This window comes from Liolophura sinensis, chromosome 5, assembly GCF_032854445.1.
Source record: "Liolophura sinensis isolate JHLJ2023 chromosome 5, CUHK_Ljap_v2, whole genome shotgun sequence".
In the NCBI taxonomy this organism is placed as follows: domain Eukaryota; kingdom Metazoa; phylum Mollusca; class Polyplacophora; order Chitonida; family Chitonidae; genus Liolophura; species Liolophura sinensis.
The window spans coordinates 10,435,731-10,457,679 of record NC_088299.1 but is presented as its reverse complement, the minus strand read 5'-3'; the positions used below and the strand labels follow the sequence as shown (position 1 = coordinate 10,457,679).

Below are 21,949 nucleotides of genomic sequence, written 5' to 3'. Positions count from 1 at the left end.
TCATGTGTTTTATTGGATGTGCAGAGTCGCATTGCTTATTTTCCTGCAGGAGATATGTCCCTGACTAGAATACAGACTGAGGTTTAACAAGTGAGGAGGTTCATCAGATACCTGCAGAAGGGTGGTGGTTTTATACCCGAGGCCCTCTGGTTTCCTTTACCTGTATACCTCAGTGCTGTCATATGAGTGAAAAATTCTTGAAATGAATTAGATCAATGAAATAAAATGAACTGATTGACATGGCCATGAAATTGTCTTTTTCAGACAAGGATGGAGAAAATATATTGAGCCGAGCAAAGAGTTCAGGAATCCCCAGAATACCCCACCTAAAAGATAACCGTCCCTATAAAGCAGTTGGGGTGAGTGCCATTTTGTTAACTAGCTGAAAATAAAAAGATTCAGTGTTTTGAATTTTGACTAATTGGAACAGAGTTAATATATGAGTGTATGCTCAAAGTTTTTCAGTGTTATAATTTCTTTTCCTTAGCTGAGATTCCATCTCTCAGATAGTTAACTTCACTAGTTCCTGTTGACTACGTTTCATCTAAAGTTTAAAAATTATCAAGTGACACATTTTACTTGATTATTTTAAATTATTGGCCTTCTAGTGCCACTTTTTGGGTAAGTTTAATCAATTTCTTATTAGAAAAGCTTTGTGTGCATAAATAAGCATTTTTACCTCCCAAACGTAAAGTGATATTGCTGTAATTGATGTTCATTGTTCAAAGGAAGTTTCAATACAATGCTGGGATTTAATTTCATATCCAACAGAATTCACAGTTTGAATATGCCGACAAGTGGCAAAAACAGTCTTGAAGAGCTTTGAATCCATGCCTTTCTCTTAGAGAACAGATGAAAAGCTCTTCCTGATATACATGTGTATACTGTTGCAAAAGTCCGTGCTAAAGATTTATTTATTTGATTGGTGTTTTAACGCGGTACTCAGGAATATTTTACCTACACGACGGCGGGCAGAACCCGATAAACCCACGACCATCCGCAGGTTGTGACAGACCTTCCCACTTAGAGGAAGCCAGCATGAGCTGGATTTGAACTCACAGTGACCGCACTGGTGAGAGGCACCTGGGTCATTACGCCGTACCGGCGTGCTAACCACCTCGGCCACGGAGGTCCCCCCCTTGCTAAAGATATGAAAATTTGTGTTACCAAAGTAGTCATGACAACTGAAAACAGCTGGTACTGAAAAGCTCTAGATATACTCATACCCACGTTCAGTAAAATCTGTTTATGCGATTACACTCACCCTTTGATATTAAGTACCCACTAACTCTCCATCGTACTTAATTTAAACTACAGCACTATGTGAAGCACTCTAGCCCAGCGCGAAGCTCAGGTGGTAAGGGTCAGATAGGCCTACAGCACATCACACTGAGCCACCATAGGAAATTCCCAAAACGTTTGGTCTTAACTGCTAGACCTGACCACCCTCTTGCTCAGGGTGAGGATTTGACCCTGCCAAAGAGCAACACCCATTTGCCCTTTATGGACGAAACGTCAATTGTAAGTTGAGAGAGCCAGTTGTAATTTGGCATGCCCTTGTCTCTACTTGTCAGTCAGTCAGAGTGGCAGTAACTTCGGTTTCTTGCATGTCTTTCTGAATGTTCATTGCTATTGCAAACTTCGGCCCCCATTAACTTTCCACGGCAAGATACTAAATTCTCAGATATGATTCAGCTAAGGCAGAGATATTATTTACTAATAAAAGCTTTATTCACATCAAAAGTTTCAGTGGTATTTGAAGAAATTATCACATGTTAAAATTTTGCTCAGTAGAAACAGTCATTGTCTCCTGTTTATTACCATTTTAGTTTATTTATTTTTTAATTGATTGGTGTTTTATGCCGTACCCAAGAATATTTCACTTATATGGTAGTGGCCAGCATTATGGTAGGGAAAACCAGGCAGAGACTGTGGGGAAAGCCACAACCTTTGTTACCATCGTAATGGATATGCACTCTTATATTTCCAAATATAGCAGTGCATGAAAATATGAAATTTTTCGGAAGAATTTGTAATACTGCGACTGTCAAGCTAGATAAGTATAAAAAAAAGTACTTGAGACTATTCTTGACGTCAGGAGATTTCCCTTGATTTTTAGAAATTGTGTAAATTAATTGAAAAATTCCAGGCTTCTGAATCATTTACTTGAACAAATTGTCCTAGCTTAAGATTTCTTTTTGTACTCTGCTCTTACTGTCTCCCAGAAGTTAACATAAACCCTTTAAACCTACCAACAGTTATTCTCCCAAAACTTCATTTGGAAATATTTTGTTATGCTTTCTGTATTGCAACGAACCTTACTTGCTGTGTTAGTCTCTTTTGTTTATTTATTTTTCCCTGTCTGCTAAGTGCTTGTTTATTCTCAACTTCTTGTTTCTCACTTTAAACTGTTAACATAGCTAGCAAAACTTAAATTGGAAACCTGAAATCATTCAACTTCCCCCAATGAATAATTTTGTGCATGAAGATGTTACATTCTGTAATAACAGTTGTTTTATGAGCTTCTGCTCTGTGACATGTTTTAGAATAGTGTTTAATCATGCAAACTGTTTTGGTAATAAGAATGTATAGCTTCTGAAGGACAACCATGCATAATGTCTCTCAAACCATTCTGAAAGGAAACTAAACAACAGTTACAATTATGGCTGTGTCAAACATTTCCAAACGTAATGTATAAATGACGTTTACAATTTTAAACCAAAACGTACCACAAGTGAGTTCAATGTAGTCGAATTCCAGATGGCGGTAAGTTATGACAGTAGCCATTATAAATATAATGGGTTGGACATGGATTCTGAGAAAGGGAAACAGCTGACTGGAGCTTATGTCTGGAAGATTGAGAATTGAGGCAATATGATTAGACAGAAATGATTGATCAACGAAGGCATGGCTGTCTAAAATTCACTTTTGTATACACATACATGATATAGGGTTGTTGTGACTTATTTATTGAAAAGATCTTTTTTTTTTTTTTAAAAGTGTATAGGCAAAATATTTCAGTGGTGTTTTTCTTTAAATTTCAGGTTTGTTTTGCTCTGCATTTTTAAAGTTTGATTGTTCATTTAATTGTTTCTTGTGTGGTAAGGTTTACAGCAAGCCTATCCACCACAATGGTGCCAGTGACCCTGAGTACTCATGTACTACGTGTACATCAGATGAAGGGTCCTCAGATTCAGGAGAGGAGTGGCAGCCGCGTAGACATTCTCTGCAGTTCCGCCAACTCTTGCTTCATGAGGTGAAAAACGAGCACCCTATTGCTAGAAACCATATCGAAAGAAGCAGTGTTGTAGTAAGTTCCATCCTTGTTTTATGGCATGACAGTCAGTGGGCTTGATTTGATTCCATTGGCCAAGTTTGCAGCTTAAGTCTCTGAATTGCATTCATGTGACCATGGACCTGAAGGAGCTTGACTTGACTATTGTGCCACAGAAGGAGCATGATGCCTGATGGGACCAGCACCAGCATTCGTAATGGTCTCAAATGAAATTCCCGTTGTCTGAACTGAAGCATGAAGCCCACCAAACAATAACTTGAAGCGCAAATATGCCTAACTGCTTAAAGCATGAGTCTCAATATGGTCTCAAGCATGAAATGTCAGTGGTCCAAACTGCATCATGACTTTTCAATGGACCCAGTTGCATCAGGACTCCCAATGGTTCCCACTTAACATGCATCCCATTGGGCTCAGCTGATGAAAGAATGCCCTTGGCCGAAATTACAGCGCAGATCAGCATGAATTCCAATGGTCCCAGGTGAAACATGTTCCTTGTATGAACAGTTGAATGAAAAATTCCATTGGCCCAAACTACGGCATGAATTCTAACGGTTTCAGTGACACGTCAGTCTAATGGTCCCCACTAATTCCAGTGGTCTGAACTATACCATTAATTCTAATGGTCCCAACTGAAGCATGATCATAGTATGTCCAATTCAATGAAGAATTCCAATGGTCCAAACTACAGTGTAAATTCTATCCGTCCCAGTGGTATCACCTGAAGCATGAATCCCAATGGGTTCGGCATGAATCCCAATGGGTTCGGCATGAATCCCAATGGGTTCAGCGTGAATCCCAATGATCGGGACCACAACATGAATCCCAATGGGTTCAGCGTGAATCCCAATGATTGGGACCAAAACATGAATCCCAATTGTGTGAATCACACTGTGCCGACCAGCAACACTAGTCTTTTTGGGTAGAATGAGTTTAAAGCTTGATTGCAGCATGTTTCTGAATGGTCCCGCCTGCAGGATGAATCCGTCCCAGTATGATCAACTGTAGCATGTTCAATCCCAGTGCTGTACCTCCTTGTAATTTATTTTAAAGTGAATGAAATAATAAATTGAGCAAAGTTGGGATAAGTAACATGTGGATGTGGATAAGAAAAATGTTTTAATTTCACCTCATGAATTATTTCAATTTGAACCCATGTTTGACTATGAAGGGCCAAAGTTGTATCTGAGTAGTCTCCCTTTAACCACCCTTTCATGTTCAACTAGTACAAGTTCTTTTGTGTTTATCTAAATACTGCTTCAACTACTATGATGATTTTGTAGGAGACAAAAAAGCCAATCTCTTTATAAGTATATTTAGTTATTTTTTAATCTACTGTCAAGTTTCAAAAAAATTAAAACCTTGTATGAATACAATGGTTAAGGTGCTCCTGCTTAAACACTGGTATGGTTGGTTAGTGCGCTAGCGCAGCGTAATGACCCAAGAGCCTCTCACCAATGCGGTCGCTGTGAGTTCAAGTCCAGCTTATGCTGGCTTCCTCTTCGACCATAAGTGGGAAGGTCTGACAGCAGCCTGAAGATGGTCGTGGGTTTGCCTTGGGCCCTGACCGGTTTCCTCTCACCATACCACTGGCCACCTCCGTACAAATTAAATATTCTTGAGTATGGCATAAAACACCAATCAAATGAAATCAAATGAATGAACACTGGTGTGGGTACGTGCACTTGTTAACTGTATCTAGCAGTAAGCCAAGCATTTGTGCATGTGTGAAGAAATGCGTGCACTTAGACTTAATCAAAACTCCAGCCAAAACTTGCATATGTATCATTTCATGCTCATTATTTACAATGAAAAAATAAGAAAAAACAAATAAGCAACATACTCCAGGCTTACAAGCTACTGTTTTTGATTGGATCAGTTCTATATTAGACATGCTGACAATGCCCATGTTTTAAAATTGTCTCCAGCTGTTTGATTCAGTTCTACTGTGCGTGTGTGGAGAACAAGGGGCTATTTAGGGCTGTATTGATTTTGCCACTCTTTCAGATAGACAAATTGTTAACATATAAAGGCCACACCAATTTAAATAGTTGTTTTAGGAGTAGGAAATGTTATTTTTCAGTGTAGAAAGAGGGTATAAAAATGAACATAAAACTTATTATTTCTAGGACATGAAGACTGTCGTCGCAAATTTTCCTGTGGAAGAAACATTTACACCATCAAAAGGCTTTGAAAAATAAGAAAATAATAAACATATCTTGAAAGTTCTGACAAAATAAAGGGATGGGGTTTCAGTTTTTTAAAATTTTTTATTCTATTTTTGGATTTTTTTTTCGGTGCACCAGTGAAACACATAATAAAATTGTTTGGCCTCATGATAAAGTATGTGGAAAAACATTGCTGTTAGCGTTGCTGTTTCTCAGTTTGTGATAATAGCTAAGTCACTTGAGTCACATGTAAGTTAATGTAGAGACTTGATAACGTGATGTCCTGTAAATCTTCAGCCTTTTCAACCACTAAAGCACTTTTTTCAGGGGAATTTATGTATGCATTTATTACGAATATGGTATGTTTGTGTCACTAAGAATGCAAGCATAAAGCTGCAAATTATTTCTCTACCCTCTGTGGTTCTCTCAGGGGTGGGTGAAAAGGTTAAAGAATTGGGACAGTCATTATAAGCCCTTATATCACACTGCCTGTAGAGATTGAATGTGACATTTTCATGACACTATAAACAGTTCTGTTGCCCTAATCATCGAAGGGCAGCGCTTGTATCTCAATTTATACAGTGGTTGTACATGATATCCAATATGATGTAGACAATAAAATCAGTACATAGAAAAAAGGCATGTAGGATTCTTGATTGGCAACTCCAATCAGATTGATATTATTTTTATCTGAAATTTGATTGATGTTTTACGCCGTACTCAAGAATATGTCACTTAAACGACCGTGGCCAGTATTACGGTGGGAGGAAACAGAGCAGAGCTAGGGGGAAACCCACAATCATCCACAGGTTGCTGGCAGATCTTCCTAACACAAGGCCGGAGAGGAAGCCAGCATGAGCCAGACTTGAACTCACAACGACCGCATTGGTGAAAGGCTCCTGGGTCATTACACTGCGCTGCTAATGCGCTAACCAACTGAGCATTTTTATCTGAAACAATAGAGAAATAAATGAGAAGTAAGTTACACTGTCATCCTTAAGCTTAAGTTAATGTCCCCTAACATTTATATATCTGATGTATGTACAACAGGTGAAAACTATTTTAACACTTTTACCATGTCAAATATTTTTCTCAGTTATCTAAAATCAGACGATTATGTGATCCCTCGGAGAGCATTTAGAACTTAAGATATGCTTACAATAGGTAACCCAATAGTTTTGCAGTTAACATAAAGTGTTACATGTGTTTTCTGGCTAGCAGTGTTGGTACAGCCAATTTTCTACATGTAAAACTCATGGCTTGAACTAACCTGATGTGCAAGAAAATCTGGATGTTGTTTTTTGTCAATAATTTTGTATCCACACTTTCCAGATCATAAGTTAACGTGACAAACACACGTGCAGATGAACTTACGCTCTTGACATAAAAAGGGTGCTAATTAACTCTGCATGTGCTATTAATGAATGTGATGACTTTGTGTCATTAAATAAGATTGGAAGAGTTAAATTCGGAAGGAACTTTTGATGTATCAAAATGAACTGTGCTTTAAATGAACTGATGGTCATTGAAATTTCTGGAAAATACAGGTTATTCAATTGAAAGCTCTTGAAAAACAAATTCTTTCAAGGGTAAGGACTGGATTTGATAGTTTTGTATCATTAATGTGTATGATGGCCTTCTTCACAGTCAAGCCAGCGTTCGAGACGGATGAACCTATCAGTAGATGACAGCAGTTCGCTGGGTTCACAGTCCATCAGCCCATATGGATCCTGGTCGTCCTTTGAAAAGAAGTCCTCGCGTCCTCAGACCAAACTTCAACAGCTGTTCAACCCGCTCAATAAAGTAAGCTTATGTTATACATGTATATATACATGAAGTTGTGGAACAAAAATACCTGAATTTACAAGGATACGATTATATATTTTGTTATTCTGTATGCTAGACAACAGCCAAGTCTAACCCAAGAGTTTACATGACACCATATAGGACAGGGTACAAATAAGGATGCAAAGGAGTCCTTGGACAAATCAGACGACTTTCATTTGTCAATTAATGAAGGCTATTATCATGTGAATATTTCTCTTAAAGGGAATGTGACAAAATATACATGTGCTCTGATTGTCTGTCAGTGGTGGTAGGGGATCATGGGTTAAAGCCTCTCGACTGGTTACATTTGAATGAACGCCAGAATAGGTCTATATGTACCTAAAATTCATTGAATCATGACCCCTATGCCATGTGATAAATTATTAGGTGAGCTTTATTAGCTGATTTTCGCTGGGGTCTTTGCAGTTTCTTTCACCCATAATCTCCTAGCCATCTTTGAAGTGAAGTGTTTTATTTTGCTTTATTTTCTGTTGAATTTCCTGTTTAATATTAGAGTCAGAAGAGAGGTACTTATGTATTGTCATAACCACTGCTCTATTTGAAATGAGGAGTCCATGCCTGCACGTTCAAATGACAGTGGAGCTCTTGTGGTTTTAAATGTGTTTTGCGTCACAAGTTTCATGCTATTTTTTTCCGCACAGTTTGACTCAAGTACACATTGAAATTTTCGTAAAATTTTAACATCACCTACAAGTAGGCCAGCAGCTGGCTGGTATAATCGGTCAGTGGCTATATTGTGTATTCCATCTCCTTGTTTATTCATGTGTTACTTGTGTTACATCACAAGAAAAACTCCAACTCGGTCTATGAATGAGTGCTATGTTTTTGTGTATGTGCAGTAACATTAAGAAAGAAACACAAGAATTTGCCTCAGATTATCATTTATCTGTTTCAGGCACGTAGATTTTGTTGTTGAAGCGTTCATGGCATTTCATGTGGCCAATTTAAGCATGTGTACAAACTTTGTGTGTTTTGCTGTTTGACACCTTCTCGATGTTTGCCCAGAAGACATTTGTTATGTGTAAATAGCTAATTACCTCAACACACCTGTCAATCTTTCAGGACTAGAGAGCTGATCAAGTCTTATCTATTTGGGCCTTTAGATTGGGCTGTTTACCTATGGGTCGGGGTAGTTAAGTGTAGTCAGGCACTACCTAAGGAAAGTTATTTTCAGTGTTTGGGATGGCAAAACGGGCCAGATGTACATTCATACATACGAGCATGTACTTAGTGTAAACTTGGATGTGGGCCCTGGCCAAGTGGCCAGCAATGTTCTTGGTTAAATCGCTAAGTACACCAGGTGTTGGTTCTGTCCTAGTCTCAGAAAAGAGATTTCCCACATCCACTGTTTTCGGCAACATGAGTGGCCAGCAACATCTCAGATACTATTCAGGTGGTGTTTGAAGTTTGTTGAAGATTATTTTCATTCCACTTATTTGATATAGTGTTCTTTACCAAAGTTTGCCATTTTTAAAGTGACACATTTTGCTTTATTCTGATTGAGTCAATCATCTTTGAGAGCCGCTTAAGAGTTTTTTGAGAAGTTTGATAAATTTTTTGTCAGAAGGCCCATGTTTGGACATCAAACGTATCATTTTAGGGCCTTGTGTGCTCCTGAAAGTGCATGTCGATAGGCCAGACTGGTACTCCTTGAACTCTTGTGAAAATCTCTGTCCCTGATTGGTAATGAGCCTGTGTCTCCTGTGACTTAGCAACTAAAAGACGAGCACCATTAAAAACCACTTGGCAATGAATAGCTCCTCAGTTGTTGTAAGATCGGCTCTTGTATTCTCATTTATTTCTGTGTGCCATTTCTGTTACTGAGCAGTCAGGTAGACATACAGGTAGACGTACAGGTAGACTGATCCTGTTCTGCTTGGGCTGCCTATGGCTATAAACTTGCCTGAGGCTCTCATTGTCAATGGTACATGTAATCATGTATTTACAAGTGTAAAACAGAGGTACTACCGCCATGTATAAGGCTTTACCCCTGTAATTAACCTTAAATTCGTCCATGACTAAGTTGCTCATTTCGCCTGAATTTCATTTTAGAAAGGTGATTTGAAAGATTTTATGGTGAGAGGGTTATATCTTGAAGAGAAAATGTAAGCTTTTGCACCAAAAGTAATTTTTTATGATCTTTATTCACCTCTAGAAATGCACTTGTCTGGCAAATTTTGAGGTCAAAAGTAAAGTATTTGAGCTGATAGAGAGTAGAGTTAAGTTTGTAAGTTCAAAGTTGTTTTCCTACCTTTGGCTAAAAACTAAAATACTTTGATATGATTTCAGTGTAAATGGCTTTTCACTGATGACCCAAAGGTCAAAGGTTTTCCAAGTTCACTTTAAGTCTGTATTGATCTACTTATGTAAGGCAGACTTAATCCAGATTTAGAAGGTATTTTAATATTGGCAGATATAAACAAGAAAACAGCATTATAGGAATAACCAATGTGACTTTACCCCACAAAAATGTTTGTCACGGTTCCTTCAGAGCTCTGTATTACATTATGGAACTTTATAGTTACATAATGGCCCCAGAAAGTACTGACAGGTACTTTTCTACCTTGGTTTGACCTTAGAATGTTTTAGAAGTTTGGGCAAGAGTTCACAGTTTGTTTTGAAGGCTTAAGTCTGTAGCCTGGTGACAGCTCTGATTTACTGGAAAGGTACTGTGAGGAGAGTACTGGTTTGTTCAGGTACCTCGGCCTGCTGAGATGACACAACAAAGAACCCCCCTCCCCCCTCCCCTCAGACCGTCAGACGCTCACAGTTTGAGAGTCCTAATCCCGCAAGCTCAACAAGGAAGTGATTGATCATAACCTGTTTTGATCATTCCTGTAATGTAACCCACTTCCTTTCCTTTCATTAGCAGGAGATTACATTTATGTTTTTCTTATTCTTTTTAAGTTAGAATTACATATTATGTATAAATATTATTTTATTAGACGGCTCAGTTTGCAACCTTATCGCAGCTTACAGGCCATAGTTTTTTTCCTCTTTTAATCATGTTGAAAAAAACTTGGCAGTGGACAGGTTTGAAGAAGTGAACAGCTCAAGAGAGCAAATAAACTGTTTGCTCAATACTTACAAGGTATGCTGGTATGCGTAATAAATTACGATAACGGGAAGATTGTCTTCTAGTACATGTTAAACTGTCCAATGAGTACTTGGGGTACAGGTATTATGAAGTTGTAACATATAACGGTTCTACCCTGTTGAGATCGTTTAGCTCCTGGCAGGCTGTCTATGACAGGATTAATCCAGCTTAATATAACTGCACCCCATCAAAGCTATTGTACAACGCCTCCTGAATTGGGGGGTATTTGCAGGATTAGTAACTGTGGCTGATCCTTAGTAAGGTAGCTTGGCCTCAAGTTTTTGTTTGTCAGCACACCTGGACAGAAGCAAGACGAACCCGGGTTTTGTGTGCATTGGCCGATGTCCCAAACGGTGTCTGGCCACAGTAAACTGCAGGGACCTGAATAGAACCAGTGAGCCATAGCAAGTGACACAGGCAGGAGCCAGTAGCAAAAAACATTGTGCTCATAGTTAAGGGGGCCAGTGTGGGGCTACAGAGCTGACGGTGGCTTTCCTCAGAAGGTTTACTTGGGGATAGAATGTATCGAGGGGCAGGAGTTTACTTACACCTGATCTGAGGGTCTGGGCCAACTGAGGAACGTTTAGCCCTTGTTTCTGTTCCCTGGCTAAATCGAACTTAAAGCTGTGGCTATACTCGACTAACCCGCCTTAAATACTGTCACAGTCGGATAAACGAAAATCCTAACTCAGTGTGCTGCCCCCAGGGCTCCTGGGAAAAGTCATCGTTGGCTGTGGAACATTTACAGCTGTTCCAACGACAACGCCATCACAGACTGATGCTAGGGAGCTACTGATCCACCGCTATGATCAGTTTGTAATGGAGGGGAAACTTCAAGATCTGGATTTGTACACAAGGCAATTACCAAAAGTTTAACAAAGGAGTTTTTAGCCTTTAAGCAGTGACTGGTGACGGTGACTTTGAGGACTGGCCTGACCAGTTATAGAACAGCCTGGTTTTATACGGATATTGATCCAAACTGACACAAGCTCCAAAAACACGGCTTTGTTTTGTAGCCCTCTCTCCTCAAACCTTTGTGTTGAAGGCTGTCTGAAGTTAGATGTGGGCGTTTTATGATCTATTTGATATGTTGTTATTGTTGGGTTATGGTTGTGCCTGATGTAGTGGTGATTTCTGGAGTTGCTCACAATGTCCCATGTAACCTAAGATAGCCCTGTGTACCAGCTTTGCTAACTTGGACTCTCTCTGTGTATGTTGTATGCACATGCATCTCACACAGATAGAAATTCAACTTTCAGTGCTATATATTTAGGAATTTCACATGGAGATTTTGGCCTAGCTTAGACTGTTTTGTCTTTTGCTGTCCAAAAAGACAAAGCATGCATTTGCCAGAAGAAAAAGAAAGGAAGAACGAGAGGGGACTCAAAATTATAGTTCAAGTACAAAAAGCCTGCTGCGTACACATGTAGGTGTGTTAACATGGGAACCTGATGTGTAGTAATTAACAGGAAGTTAAACGACCAAACGGCTCGTCACTCAGGTGTGTCAGCAGACATCTTTATTACCTTGTTATTACGCGGGCAAAATGAGCGTGTCAGGCTTCCCGAGCTCTGTACGCCGTAGAAACAGAGTACGAGCCAGTCTGAATGTGCTTAATAGAAGATCGTGGCCTCTGGGGCCTACAGGAGCTAAGGTAGGTTGAACACTCATATGCACATTGTATATACAGTCCAGCAGACATGAGACACGTGGAGTATACACATTCTTTGTACTGGTACTGTTCTGTTATTCAACTTTTTTTTTATATAAATATGTTTTAATATTGCATCATTTAAGTCAGGGTAACATGACTCAATCCTGATGTTACAGTAGAACTCAGGGTTGTAACACGTTGACTGCTATGACATATTAGACTTTAGAACGCCTTGACAATTAACAGTGGCCTTAATTCTTCCTGTTGGCAACACATGTCTAAAGATAAGAACTGTAATATAACTGCTAGTTCTGTTCAGTTACCTTTTGTACAACACATTAATGAAGGGCACCTGTGCTGTGGTCTTTGTAATAGGGTACAATTTTGTCAGTTTATGTAAATAATATGGTACACTTCCTCGGCTTTCCACAGTTTAATGTGATTTGTATGAGTTAATGTTTATAAAAGAAAAAAGGGGGAAAAAACAGAACTTTTTGTCATATTCCAGATGTTTCTAATCTGTATATCTTGGTGTATTTTTAATTATCATTTCTTCTGTTGTTTTCAGTTAGGTGAATTCGGTTGCAGTGTTTTCCCGTGTTCTGCTTGGTTTCCTCCCTCCACAATTTTATTTATAAGTGAAAAATTCTTGAGTATGGTGTAAAAGTCAAATAAATAAATAAATAATCAGTGATATCATGAAAGAAGTAAAACTTATATTACTCTATAATACCATCCTGAATGATAATCAACTATATAAACTATCAAGGGTACAATCATGTACAAGAGAAGACATATTCTTGAGAAGGGAGCAAAACATCTGTCGCCTTTGTAAATAAAATATATTTACGCACACATCTGAAATCAATAATGTATCTGTCAATAGTTAATGTAGTCTTCAGGATTTTAAAAATCCCTTCTCCCTCTCACCCTCCCCCTCAATGTCTTGACCCTCACAAAAATAACTGTGATGGAGTAAGGCACATAGCGTATGACTGGTGTGGCTTGATAAAAGGAAGGACAACTAACAAGGAGTTGCCATGCACCTAACAAACCAACGTAAATGTACCTCCACTTGTTTTCTAAAACTGTCTTCAACAGAATTAAATGCATTACACCTCAGTTTTAGTCTGTAAAAAGGCACTGTCAGCACCATGTATATTAAATACCTTAAAATTATACTTTTGATGCCAATAAAGTTTTCTGATAAGATTGAAATTAATCAAGCTTTTAAATCTTTTGTTTTTGTTTTGGAGGGGAGGGGGGAGCTTTTGTGATATGCATTATGTAATATGCACTTACACACAAAGAGTTATTCAGACCATAAATACAAATACATTTAAATGCTTGAGAAGACTTCTCTGATCATTGGCACCCGACACTTTTTGGTTTGGCCCTTAAACCCCACCTTACAATTCAAATATTTAAATTATTTTTATGCTGTTATAGACCAATTTTTAAAAGATTTCAAGTGAGGGTATTTCAGGTACAGTTTGCATTGAAAAATTTTTTAACAATCACGCCTCTTTTTTGTTGCCTTATTTTCCCTGTTCTTTGAAACTCTACCTATGTTTACTTGTAACAGTGCGTAACTATCTTTTGAATATAGTTTCCCTTGAGGCCTGACGGGCTGTATTTCATACTCTACCCTCCGCCCAGAAATGCTATCTGTGTGTTAGTTATGTGAGTGGGTTACCTAAGCCACCTATCAGGTGTGTTTACCTATGTGTGGGGACATTGAATTATGAGCCTGTATAGGTAATTACAAACATTTCTTGCTGGCTTGGGTAAACTGCTTGTGCCAGAAACAGGCAAATAAGTGTAGGCTTCTGTATAACTGTATATTCTCTAAATAATATGAATAAGTCTAATTCGTCAGTGTAAACACATGTTTACAAGGTGTTTATTCGTGCATATTCTCAAGGAATTATTCCTTGCTCACTGATAAAAATATACTTTTTTGTGAAGCCATGAAACTGACCTCATTCAACCACTGTACTATTGTCTCCAAAATGAAAATGTGCTTAAATCCTGCTGGATGTTGCTTAAATCATGCTGGAGGTTGCTTAAATCATGCTGGATGTTGCTCCTTCATATTGGAAAAGGTTTAGGAATTGGGGTAGCCGATGATGTTCGTATGGCTACTTTTACAGAACTGTCATCAACATTTACTTGACTCTTGCTGAGCTCTTCTGAATAACAGGCATGTATTGTCCCTGTGTTCTGTTGCATTAGTATTTATGGTGGGGGTGGGGGGGGGGGGGGGAGGGGTACACAGTTCCAACCTGTCACACTGATATATGGAAAAGGTTTTGTTCATATACTCGTAGGTGCATTACAACTGTCACAGAAGAATAAAATTTCTTCTCATTTGAAGGATATACATAATAGCTTTGAAAGTGGTACAAACACTTTCATTTTGCATTTTTTAAGAATATGTAATCTACTTAAAGAAACTACAGCCTTGAGTATTTTATACATGTAGATTAGTTAGGTGATCATGGGTTTCCCCCGGGGCTCTGCGGAAATTCCTCCCACAATAATGGGGGCTGCCGTCGAGTACAACGTAAAACACCAATCAAATAAACAAATTAATCTATAGGTAGTTTATACTTGAAAACTGCAATAAGTAAGCAACACTTGCATTTGAGTTCAGAAACTCTAATGTGCATACATTCTGTTTGTGTGTGACTATAAAGGACAAATATGAAGGGAGAATTCTTTTTGTCGTTTTTGAATGCATGTCAAACAGGAAATGGCTTTAAGATGTGCTCTTATCAGTTCTGTGTTACCTGGTTGCTATGAGAAAATGGCCAGCCCAGTTATTTGACCCCAGGTGACCTTTAGTACTGAACAGGTGTGTTATGTTACCTCATTTCCCTTCAGCATATTCACATGTAAATGTGCATACATAAAGTTGTGTTGATTGAGAATACCTGAGTGCCACACCTGGTGTTCAGCTATTTATCAGTGTCTCTAGCCTCACAGGTGTGTCTGAGGGAACCATGTTCATCACGACACCCTCCATCATACAAGCAGCTTATACCTTTATTACCAGTGGGATATTTACCTGTCATTATGGATCGGTGCCATTTGAATAGGGAAAACAGCCAGGTAGTAAACCAGAAATACCTGTAAATAAAGCCAATTAGTTGTCACTCAGGTGTGTCTACCTGTGGCTGATGGTGATAATTGATCGAACATTGTGTAAGTATAGTAATGTCAAAGACTTCCTCTCCCAGTCGTTTGTCCGCTTGTCTATATATGCCTGACGCACACAATGAAGGTGTCACCCCATGTTGCTCAGCATGCTGCATCTAAACCAGACACTTCCCACAGTCCCACCTTGTTATAGTTTATACCTCATTCACCATGAAGGCACAGGTAAAGCTATTACTGGACCCATTTGTACAAGACTATTTACCCAAAAGCTGCTTTTGTGCAGAGTGCAGTTATTCTATGTGTAGATATGATATGGTAATGTATCTTTATAGTTCATTCAACCTGTGGCAGGCCCAGTGAGTGTTGCACCGTGTATATCAATGGTTTGTTCTATTCTAATGCAAAACTGATTCAAATTAGTAGTGAAACTGTTTAATTATGTAAAAGATTCCTCCCGAACTCTTCACTTGTGCTGTCTTAGTCTTATCACCCTGTTTAAGCTAGGATCAAAGTGGTTGTTCAAAGAGATGAAGACTACGTTTTTACATTTGTTATTTGTCCAGGCTTATGCGTAATACTTACAGTGTCACATCAGGTTCTGTACATCGGGTATATGAAATTACCCCTGATATACTCAATATACGTGGAAATGAGTCGAATAAATATAAAAGTCATGCAAGCTTTTACTTATCAAGCCATGCTTATATGTTAATAGTTGAATTGACCACAGAGAAAGCAGCTATAGTTATTAAGGCAAAATGTCGCACATCATATTTGCATACTGTATACAGGTGTGCTTGTACGGTATATACTGTACATGTATCAGCACATTACTGTAGACTTTATTTTCTTGATACATATAGTTATGGTCTGTTTGCGACCTTAAGACTTGGATTTTCAGTGTTGCATATAAATATAATAATTTGTGTCAGTGGTCAAGGATTTTTAATGGAGATATGAAAATGTGTTTTCTGTACATGCATGCTTGTGCCTTTGATGCACATAGTATATTCTGGATCTTGTAGGCTGGCAGAAAGATGAAAATGTTAAGAGGGGGTACTGTAAGACCTTTAAATGCACTTCAAAAGATTCCTTGTCATATGTTTAAGTGCAGTCAGTGTTGCTCATGGTTAAAAGTTTGCTGCATATGAGCAGTTTCAATGATTATGTTGTACATGTTGAGTTCAAATGAGTACAGATTTAATCCTTGTATCAGGGTACACTGCAAAGTTGTACCAGACGGCTCACGTGACTGTTAGACTGTATGTGTAGACTTTACAGAGTATAAATACAAGTTTTAATATCACCAAAAAAAAACTATGTCCTTACAGACTATGTTGTTATTTGTCATGTGACAAGGCTAGAGTATATTAGATATGTGACAAGAACAAAAAAGAGACTCTGAAGGATCACTTTGATGAAAGTAATGGTATTTCCTTGTTTGTTTTAGAAACTCTTTGATAAGGTGGCACAGGGCAATAGACCCCTAATAACTTGTGTGTATATGTGTGTCACAAACATTTTGTTATTGAAAGATTTTGACAAACTACACGTATTTCTTTAATGATTAGATGATACTTAATGTGAAGATGGCACATGTGATTGTATGTCAAAGAGGGGCATCCAGTATGGTGGGATGATGGAGACGGGGAGAGGGGTGCGGGCTTGACACTATGTTTAAAACGCATACATGTACATAGATATATAAAAGAAAATGCCTGCCCTTAACTGTTTTGTTGTAGAATTCATAATTTAAACTTGACCTCTTTTTTGAAAGAGGCCTTTTCAGAATATCATAGTTATCTATGAACAGTTTAGCTCACATTTTCTCAAGGGAGTTTAGCTTTCACAGTTTGTGGATAACCTTGTGAAATATTATACGCTAAAGAATATGGCTAATTTATGTCAGTTAATTCATATAGTTTCATGAAGACATCAATATTCATTGGATTTAACCACTGATGTGTGAATATATATATACTGATAAAGCTATTTAACAAGTCAATCTGCCTGGCTCTGTATGCGGATTAGCTGAACTCGGTAAGACTGGCCAGAACAGGATTTAGTCTGAATAAACATGATGTATTGCTCTTCTCATGAAGCCCCGAAAAGATGTGAAAGTATTTGATGGTGTGGAAGACAGGGGATAAAAGGCTGTCAAAAGAACCTTCCAGAACATACCATTGTGATTTGATGTATGTAAAACCCTTTCTGTCCTTTGTTAGGCTCAAGGTATGTACTTTTAAAAATTTATACATGTGTAAATGGTAAATCATGATGGCAGAAAAATGTTTTGTTTTTTTTTTGTTTGTTATTTTTTTTTTAGTTGAGATCTGTTCAGTTCATTTAACTACGCTGAAATTCAAACATAGCTTTACAGAGGGAGGAACATAAACCTCATCTTCATCTGTTAATTTCTTTATATTAAAGGTGAACGGAAGTGTCATTTTTTTGTTTTATTCTTTTTTTTTTTTTTTCCACACGAGGCACAAGTGATTCTTACTTAATCATTAATAATAGGGATAAGAGATTAAACTGTCTTTTTGTGTTGAATTAACAAGAGTTTGTGCCTAATTTACTTCAGTGTGCTGTAGCATGAAAACTGTATGAAGCATTGCCTAGAGTCACAGGAACAGAGATAAGTGTTACAAGTTGTAGAGTTATCGTGCGTGAAAAGAGCAATTTACTGTGCCCTGAAGTTTGACGGCCTTTGATAAAGGTGTTGAAGTAAATCATCCAAGCAAGTGAAATGATATTTGAACTCAGAGAGACCATGTGGCTATTGAATTCATTGAGAATGATTCTAGAACTTTACTGCTAGTGCTTGTTTGATTGCGGCCGTACAGTCACTCTGTGAACAGATGAAGAGCAGCGTCGTGTTGAGCGACACTGGGCATGGATTTCTGGAATTGTTTAATCTACATGAATCTGCTTCTAGTCGGAACACTTTGATAAATATGTCCATCTCGCTGTGGACAGATTTAACCATAATGCAAACTTTATTTTTGTAACTGATGACTTCTACCATACCCAGTCCGATACAACGAAATGAAATCAGCAAGTCAAGAAAGAAGTTTGTAAGAATTATTTTAAATGAAAAAGAAGTTGCCCACATCTATGTTGAATTTCTTTGTATTGCAAGAGGGAAGCATGTGATATGAAGCAATTGTTTGGTAAGGTCGTTGATGTTGTTTGCGGATTCAAATGCCTTAATTTTTGATACATACACTGTGTCTGATGATGCACTGTGTTTGATGATGCACTGTGTTTGATGATGCACTTGTAATTGGGTTTTGAAATAGCATAATTTTTAAGGGAAGACAGAAGAGAAAAGGTCTGACATTGTTGATGGAGAAATGAATTCATATTTGAAGGGGAAATAAGCACTTGAGAGGTTGTTAAGGGGAAACAGCTAAGCAAATAGCACTCATGCTAAGGACAAAAGGCACTCATGCTAAGGGCAAAAAGCACTCTTAATTCAAAACAGCACGCTTGTTTAAGGAGGAACAAAATACACTTTTGTTCCAGAAAGGTAGCTCTTCAGTTCCAGGAAAGCAGCACATTTGTTAAGGGGGAAAAGCACTGTGTATATGGTGTGTATGTGCGTGAACATTTTATCGACTGCAGTAGATTAAATGATTTTGTTTTATATGATTTTTAATTGATTTTAAGTTGTCGGTAAATTGATTAATTTTCATTTTGTTAACTAAGTAATTAATCATTGTTATGTTGAATCTCACAGAAGTAAAATAAAATAAAACTTACTTAAAGTGAACCAACATATTGATTAGTTCAGCCCAAAGTAATTACGGAAATGAATATAGCCTTGTATGATTTAATTACCATAGTCTAGCTCACACTTTCATGATGACAGGATATTGAGTTGTGACAGAAATTAAATGATTAACATTTTGAACATGAAGTGCATTGTTTAGGATACGAATATATAAAATATGATGTCATATAACTGTCAGGTGTAAACTGTTTGGACAGTTTCATTGATGGGTCATGGGAGTGACGTGTTTGTATAGGAGACAAACTATGTAGAATAATGACTAGTAAAAAGCAAAGTTTATGAAGTCAAAGATTCAGATAGAAATGTCACTAAGTTAAACTTACGCCCACACTGGCTGATAAGGTGTTCTGGTTTCAAAAAAGAAGAACAAAGGTAACATATTTTCTTTCCTTTTTTTATTTGTCTTTTTTTTTCTATTTTTTAAAGCATACTGTCTACATGTATGTGTACATCCGTCTTAAACACATTCCTATAGAAATGTACGATGTACCTATGCAGCAGTTTATGCTCAGTTTTTCGCTATTTGTGCTCAGTTTTTCACTATTTGTGCTCAGTTTTTCATTGACACTTGCGTTACCATGGAGTAGTCCATGTAGGTGTGTTACTTGAAATTTTTTATATGTTTAACTTTGGGAATTGGGTCACTGGTATGTTTGAATTATAAGACGTATTCATAGATAAATGGGCGTACACTCTGTCTCAGTAGTGGTGGTGGTGAAATCAAATTCACTATTTCCAGTTTTTGATAATTATGGTAGATAAAGCTCCTGTTTATGGTTAGAATTATAACTCACATATAGCTAGTACCTTATCATGGGAAAATGTTTGTGCTAAAAGATAGCAAGTCCAGCAATAACCAGCTCACACCTGTCGGACTACATGGTTGTTGTAGAGGACATCCTTCAGGTTAATTAATGAGCAAGAGGGATTAGCAGATTAGGCCGGTGGTATAATAGGCTGTACCATATAGATTTTACACTGTACAAGTACTGTAGCTGGCTGTGGGTTATTGGTGTACAAGTGATATGTGGAGAACAGTTAAAAAAAAATAGGGCCCAGTTGTTCAAAAGTGTATTAGCTAATGCTGGTATTAAGTCGTATAAACTCAGCAGCCAGTGTGCATTGGTCCAAAGTCTGGAATACAACAGCAGCAGATTTAGTTCATAGTTAAATGACTGTTACACAGGTATTTTAGGGCTAGGTACAAAATTGTAGACTACCGAGCCGAGAAGTGTTAAAACTTCATGCACATGTATGAGGGCACACATACCTGTATACAGGCTTTGCCGTGAACAAGATGGTAAGAGTAGTGGGATTGGCCATTATGACTCTATTATGTGTGTTACCGGATACGTTGTAATATTGGAATAATAAACCGTGCAACTTTTACAAGTTTATGTACAGTGAAGCAGTTTGGGCTGATTGTCCAGAAGGCTATTGAGATTGTTAGCTGAAAGATTCGGTTACAGTCTGAACTTAAATCTCCAAGAGTTGTGTATGTGCAACAATGTGATGACTACGGAGGCGTCTCACGTCTGATTTTAGTTATTGTACACTTTTCAGTATCGTCCCTTAACATGCTTAGGTTTATGAACTACACTGCTCAAAGTAACAAGTGAAGAACATGATAACAGAATAAGTATAAATTCTTCATGACTCGATCACTTATTTGAAACTTTCCTTAATGCTTGCATGTAGCTTGTTACTCCAGACACTCTTGTGTCCTGCACACCTGATGAACATGCAGAGATGGAAATTTCATTAGTATTCACCATAAAGCACGAAGCAAATAAAATAGATGAACAGTAGTTATGTGTTTCTTCTCTTGTATAATAAACTACATAAAGCTCACAACTGAAAGAGTAAAAATGATATGTGAAGATAATGATTGAAAATTTCATGAAAAATCAATGTACATGTTAACATAGAAAAGAAACCATGCACTACCCATGGGTAAATAAGTGTATTTTAATTATACACTGTAATATGTGTTTTAATAATGTAATTTTCTCATGTTTAGGACAGGTATTATTAGTGCTGAAAGCTAAAAAAAAAAATGCATTTCTCTTTTTTTTGTTTTTTGTTGGTTTTTTTTTCAGAAAAGTAAAGATATGGATATATTGTAAATTATTATATGGGCCATTAGTGTGAGAACAAAACAAACCGCATATTCCTGTTTCAACCACGTACTCGTTGAATAGAGTGTACGAGATATCCCCTTAAATAAAAGAATCAGAGTATGTTAACAATGTGTTTGGCACTTCAGATGATTGGTTAGCATCTGTCAATTAATTTCTCTAAGAGAAAAAGTATGATAATCCCTGTTATATCTAAAAAGAACACCTTTTCCCTACAGGCTACAGAAATAGCCTTTTCTTTAGATACCTTAAATCTTCAACAAATTTGATTGCTAAGGACCTACCTAAGATACTATTTAGAAACCTAAAAAACGTGTTGTGCCTGTGGTCAGATTTTTGGATGACATGAAGTACAGGTATCTGTGATTTTAAGCAGTAATCTCTTTCATAAAAGAATAGTCTCCCTTGGAAGAGCTCTTGTACATTCCTGCTCAGTTGTCACTATAATACGCGCTGTATATGTTGTATGTCACAAATGCCGCGCCAGCCTCAGCCTCAAGTCATGGCTTACGTTGTGCAAAGAACACCCAAGGCAAGTAAGATTTGACCAAATGATGCTATAACACATCAACTGTTAACCTGCTATAAAACGATGCCTGTGTTATGTGATCAATAGATATGCTTTTGCTAGAGTTGTGATCGCTTAGTAGAGGGTTGATGTGTAACAACAACGCCACCGCCCTCCTTGGCGGCTCCCCTCAGGTGCACGCCTTCATAATTCAACTCTGTAAATCTGCGTGGCCAATTGATTTTTGTCTGTGTGGTACTGGCTCCTGCGGTGGTCGACATCTGAG

General features: G+C 37.8%; 1 protein-coding gene across 1 annotated transcript in view; it reads left to right on the top strand.

Annotated features, from left to right (window-relative positions):
* Positions 1–21,949, top strand: part of LOC135465444 (uncharacterized) — a 64,044-nt gene that overhangs the window by 28,581 nt on the left and 13,514 nt on the right. Inside the window, exons 8-10 of the mRNA XM_064742684.1 lie at positions 265–359; positions 1,318–1,521; positions 7,108–7,263. Of these exons, the coding sequence (XP_064598754.1) occupies positions 265–359; positions 1,318–1,521; positions 7,108–7,263 (455 nt within the window). The remainder of the gene's footprint in view (positions 1–264; positions 360–1,317; positions 1,522–7,107; positions 7,264–21,949) is intronic.